The sequence below is a fragment of the Hirundo rustica genome, chromosome 6, assembly GCF_015227805.2.
Source record: "Hirundo rustica isolate bHirRus1 chromosome 6, bHirRus1.pri.v3, whole genome shotgun sequence".
NCBI lineage: Eukaryota > Metazoa > Chordata > Aves > Passeriformes > Hirundinidae > Hirundo > Hirundo rustica.
The window spans coordinates 44,363,152-44,368,308 of record NC_053455.1 but is presented as its reverse complement, the minus strand read 5'-3'; the positions used below and the strand labels follow the sequence as shown (position 1 = coordinate 44,368,308).

The 5,157-nt window shown below is 52.2% G+C and overlaps 1 protein-coding gene across 1 annotated transcript; it reads left to right on the top strand.

The window, feature by feature from the left end:
• The first annotated feature begins 211 nt into the window (after positions 1-211).
• FJX1 (four-jointed box kinase 1) lies at positions 212-1,557 on the top strand. The gene has a single exon (XM_040067768.1). It carries the CDS (start codon positions 212-214, stop codon positions 1,490-1,492), a length of 1,281 nt encoding a protein of 426 aa, XP_039923702.1. The 3' UTR covers positions 1,493-1,557.
• The last annotated feature ends 3,600 nt before the right edge of the window (positions 1,558-5,157 follow it).

Here is a 5,157-nt window from a genome sequence, read left to right as displayed (position 1 = left end):
CCCCCACGTGGTGCGGTGCCCGTGTCTGCCGGCCGCCGGCGGAGCCGGGCGCACACGGCGTGGGGCAGCCGCCGCGGTTCGCCCGCTCCCGCCGCCGCTCCTCGGGCGGCAGATCCGGCCCGCGGCCATGCTCCAGCGCCGCGCCGAGCGGCCGAGCGGCGGGGCTGCACCGCCGCCGCGTCCCGCGGTAGCGGCGTGAAGCGGCGTGAGGATGAAGCGGGCGAGGCGGGCCGCGCCGGGCCCCCTGCCCCTGCTGGGGCTGCTGCTGCTGGGCGCCCTGCCGGGGCTCTGGACGGTGCTGCTGCGGCGGGAGGCGGCGGCGCTGCCGGAGCCGCGTTCGCCCGCCGGGCAGCCCCCGGGGCGATGGAGCTGGGGGCGCTCCCCGGCGGCGCGGGGCGAGTCCGGCGGCGGCGGGCAGAAAACTTTGCGGACGCTGCTGGCGGTGCCGGCGGCGGCGACGGACCGGGAGGAGCGGGACGGCGACGAGCGGCTCGCTGCCACCGACTCGCAGCCGCCGGCCGACACCGCCTCTCCGGTGGAGCGGGGCATCTTCTGGAGCCGTGAGCTGGAGGAGCAGGTGCCGCCGGGCTTCGCGGCGGAGGAGGCGGCGGCGTGGCTGTCGGCAGCCCGGGCAGCCCGCGTGGCCTCGCTGGAGCGGGGCGGCTGCGGGCGCAGCTCCAACCGGCTGGCGCGGCTGTCGGACGGGAGCCGCGCCTGCGTCCGCTACGGCATCAACCCGGAGCAGATCCAGGGCGAGGCGCTCTCGTATCACCTGGCCGGGGTGCTGGGCATGCAGGAGCGGCTGCCGCCCATGGCCCTCGCCCTGGTGGAAGCCCGCGGGCGGCAGTGGGAGCCGGTGCGCGAGGAGCTGCGCGGCTCGCACTGGGCCGAGGGCGCCGTGGTCAGCCTGACCCGCTGGGTGGACAATCTCACCGCCGTGGTGGCTCCCGCGCCCTGGGGCGCCGAGGCGGGCGCCGGCCGGCGGCTGCAGCCGCTCTCGGCGGAGGAGCTGGTCGGGCTGCCGCCGTCGCAGCTGGTGGAGCTGGTGCAGTGGAGCGATCTGATCCTCTTCGACTACCTGACGGCCAACTTCGACCGCCTGGTCAGCAACCTCTTCAGCCTGCAGTGGGACCCGCGGGTGATGCGCCGCGCCACCAGCAACCTGCTCCGCGCCCCCGACGGCGGGCTCGTCTTCATGGACAACGAGGCGGGGCTGGTGCACGGCTACCGCCTCCTCGCCATGTGGGACCCCTACAACGAGCCGCTGCTCCGCTCCGTGTGCGTGTTCCGCGAGGGCACGGCCCGCCGGGTGGCCGAGCTGCACCGCCGCCGCAGCGCTGCCGCCGAGCTGCGCCGCCGGTACCGGGCGCGGGAGCCGCTCTGGGCGCGCCTGGGCTTCCTCTCCGAGCGCCAGGCCGAGCTCCTGCAGGCCCGCGTGGACTTCGTGCACCGCCACATCGCCCACTGCCGCGCACAGGCCGCCGTGCTCTGAGGGCCCCGCGGCGCTCCGGCCGCCCTCTGCTCCCGGGCAGCGGCGCTGACTCGCCCCGGCAGCTGCCGCGGGCCCGAGCTGACCCAGCCTGCCGCCTCGGCGCCCCGTAGTCGCTGCGGCCGCCGGGGCTGTCGAGAGGAGCGATTAATTCGCTTTGTCAAGATCTCTGAAGATGCAGAGTGCAATCGGTGTAATTACGGCCCAGTTCCGCTCCAGGACTCTGCCCCCAGAGTTGGAAAAATGAGAGGGTTCAGCATCTTCAGTGCTTTCCTTAACTCCCTTCGCGCACTCGCCCTCAGAAGAGACCCCATAGGAAAGCAGGTGTCTTTTGTCTGGATTGGGGTCGAGTAACTTTTTTTCCTCTAATGAAGGCAGGCGGAATTTTTTTTTTTTATATATATTATTCCTTTTGCAACGGCATATATAAGTATGAATGTTGATGCTCATTGACCAAGAACTGATTGCACAATAGGGGAGCCCCTAACTAGCAAAACTGCCCTATTTATGAAACTTGTTTCCTACCAATTTTCTTTAACGAGAGTGAACCTTTCCACTGATTGTTAAATCTTGTTGATGAGAAGTGTATAGGAAGCCCGTATTCCCCTTTGTTCTTTGTTTGTTTTTGTTTGTTTTTTTTTTTTTTTCGTGGATTCATTGGGTTAAGCTGTTCTGATTCTTAAGGGTTTGTTTGTAATCATCACCATCATAATTTCATCTCACCAGTAAAGTAACTGACTAATGGGTGGCACAAGAAGATCTCCCATTTTTAAAAAATACTGCTATGTGTTAAGACTTTGACACAATAGTTAAAGCGGAGGAAAAACTGTTTCATGCACTTTACTTTGACTTTTTAATATTTTTTTTATAGAAGACCTTTTTTATTTTACAAAGTCTGCCTTTTATGTACATTATATATATGTTCGTAAACTTTTCTGTAACATACTAAAGAAACTGATATTTCAGTAAAGTGTATTAATGTTTTGCCTTCTGTGGCCTGGATGTTTGCCTGAGTTTTGACAGGGAAACGTGCATCTCCTCACTCCTTCCTGATGGGCGGAGGCCACCACTTCACAGCTTGTCACTACACTGAACGGAATAAACTTTTACTCATTCCCTCTGAGGCAAAGAGAGGTAGAGTTAAGCTTTCAAACACTACTCTCGTTCCCGGGTGTCCCTGAAAGGGGAAAAGCTCTTGGAGTGGCTAAAGTAGTGAGAGTACTTCAGCTGAATAGACATTTATCTGGTTTTCAAAGCCTGAAATGGACTGCCTTGGCTAACCCGAGTTATTTCAGCAAACTGGTAGAGCTGGTGTGGGCTAGCTGCTAGCCCCGTGATGGGACTGGATACCAACCTGGTACAGGTCATGTCAGCTCTTCCTGCTCCGGAGGCTTGTCCAGGAATGGCGGTTTGCTTTCAGTGTTGTTCATACTGTCTTCCCATTTTGATTACTTTTGCAATGAGGAGATTAAGGCAGAATTGAAGAGCAGGAAAGCTTGTTAATCATCCTGAGACAGTTGGAGTGTTTTTTGGCTTTTTCTTTTCCTACAGAAGTTCTGTTCTAGGGCAAAGTAGTAGCAGTAGAAGTACAAAATAAAATATTGGCATCTCTTGCTTGCTTTTTTAAATGTACCAATATTCATAGAAGAGGCCATTGTATGGTTCGAAATAACAGCCAGAATAAGGACAAAGGATAAACTAATCCTTTTTAGACCCCAAATGCCAGTATATATCCTGCTATAATCAGACAGCAGCATAATCTCCTCTACATCTGGAGAGACAGCTCTTGATGAGGGCAGCAGCATGCCCCAGTGGCTGCTGTAGTGCAAGTAGGTGCTGTTTTCACTGTGGAGCACTAACCCTCCTTTGAACCCAGGGAGGGCTGTGCATTCCTACCTGCAGGAGGTCCTTAGTCTATTAATATTCATTATTTAGATTAAATTTCACATAAAGACAATTCTCTTCTGCCATTACAGTGTTGTTGGGGGTTTTGGAGGATAGTTTTTTTTTTTTAATAAGGCAACAGTTTTACAAACAAAATTAATGCTTTATTAATTAGATACTTATTAGATGTTGCATCTTTGTGTATGAGTATTTATTTCAAAATGTCCCAGCAGCCTGCAAGACTAGCTTTCATTCAGCTGCTCAACTGTCAAGGCTCTCTATTGAACTTGTATTTATAGTTCACTGCATTTATCTCTACGAACAATGAACAGAATCCCATGTGACATTCCCCTGTCATTTACATGATAATACACAACTTAACTGTAATTCTTAATTCTTCTTTAGCATTGCTTTGTAACTCGAATGCAGCAGTTTCTGTCACATTCACCTCATGAAAATATATTTAAATAATAAACTGCTGGCATACATTTTAAACCACTGTGAAGAGCAGACTGCCGTGCCACAAGCATCTAAGGTTTTATTTCTGTTTAAGTACTTCCATAATTATGGCACAACTGTGGCTTTGATGGCTAATGGGAAGTAAATCTCATTTGCAATGTCTTTAGAGCCAGAGCCTAGATAATTACCTTTTTCAAGAAGAAACATGATTTCCTATTTGGTGACTGGTAACTACCTCATGTTATATATAAGCTACATGTTCAAAAATGGTGTAGTTGTAGGCTGGTGTGAAACTAGAGATGCTGTGCTAGGGAAGGAGTGCCCTGGGAAATGTGTTCATTCAAAAAAGAATGGACAAAACTAGCAAAAATGGATGAGGATACTTCACTACATCTATTTTTTTTTGTTCTGGTGCAGATCATCTTCGGTAAAAGCTTTGAATTGTCATTATATTAAGGCAAACTTACTCTTTCCTGTGTGATTTCTTTAAGGCTAACAGTGCTTTGTAAATTAGTAGTCTCATGCACTTTTTGCACGGTATTTTAGCTGCATATGCTGTCTTACATTTGACTATGCTCCTGCAGAACCAAGGAATGAAACTCAGTAAAACTTGATGTGGTGTAATTTCAGTGGCACTCATCTAAATCCGCTTGCTTCCAGTAGAGTTTCCTTTGAGTCAGAGTAATCAGACAGGCAAGGAAGGCCATTGAGAACAGGAAGACTTCAGGAGCTGAGTTGTGAGTAGAAGGTTGTCAGTAGTAGCATTGGCAGGTTCTGGTCTTGCATTGCCAGCAGCTCAGCAGCACTTTACCTGAGGCTCCAGGAATTGCCTGCACAACGTGTGTCAGAATGGAGCTGTAGGGCTTTAGACCTCACTCAGCAGAGCACTTAAGGATGCACTTCCCACTGCTTTTCACAGGCTTTCCATAAGGTATGTGTTGACAGGGCGGGCTGCACTGGTGCCTTGGTAAATTGTGGCCTCTAGCTCAGATCTGAAGAGGCTGGGTGAGGGTCACAGCCCAGATGTGGTCTGGGCCTGTCCCAAATGTGAGACAGGAGGTGCTTAACTAAAGTAGGTAGGAGACCTATGTGCTTAACTGTTAACACAAGCTTCAGGGGAAAAAAACCAAACCAAACCAAAAAACACAAAAAAACACACCAAAACAAAGCTAATAGCAAAAAAACCACCAAAACAAAACAGGAAAAAGTATCTGGAGAGGATGTATTTAAATGCACTGCCTTCAGTTCTGTATTTCTGTATGTTTCCCAGTTAAATTCAGAACGACTCCTGATTTTTTCTTGCATTGGAATCCGAGGAGGCTTGT

What these genes read in the sequence shown, in the direction of transcription:
- FJX1 (XM_040067768.1), top strand. Translation starts at nt 212, where the DNA reads ATGAAGCGGGCGAGGCGGGCCGCGCCGGGCCCCCTGCCCCTGCTGGGG.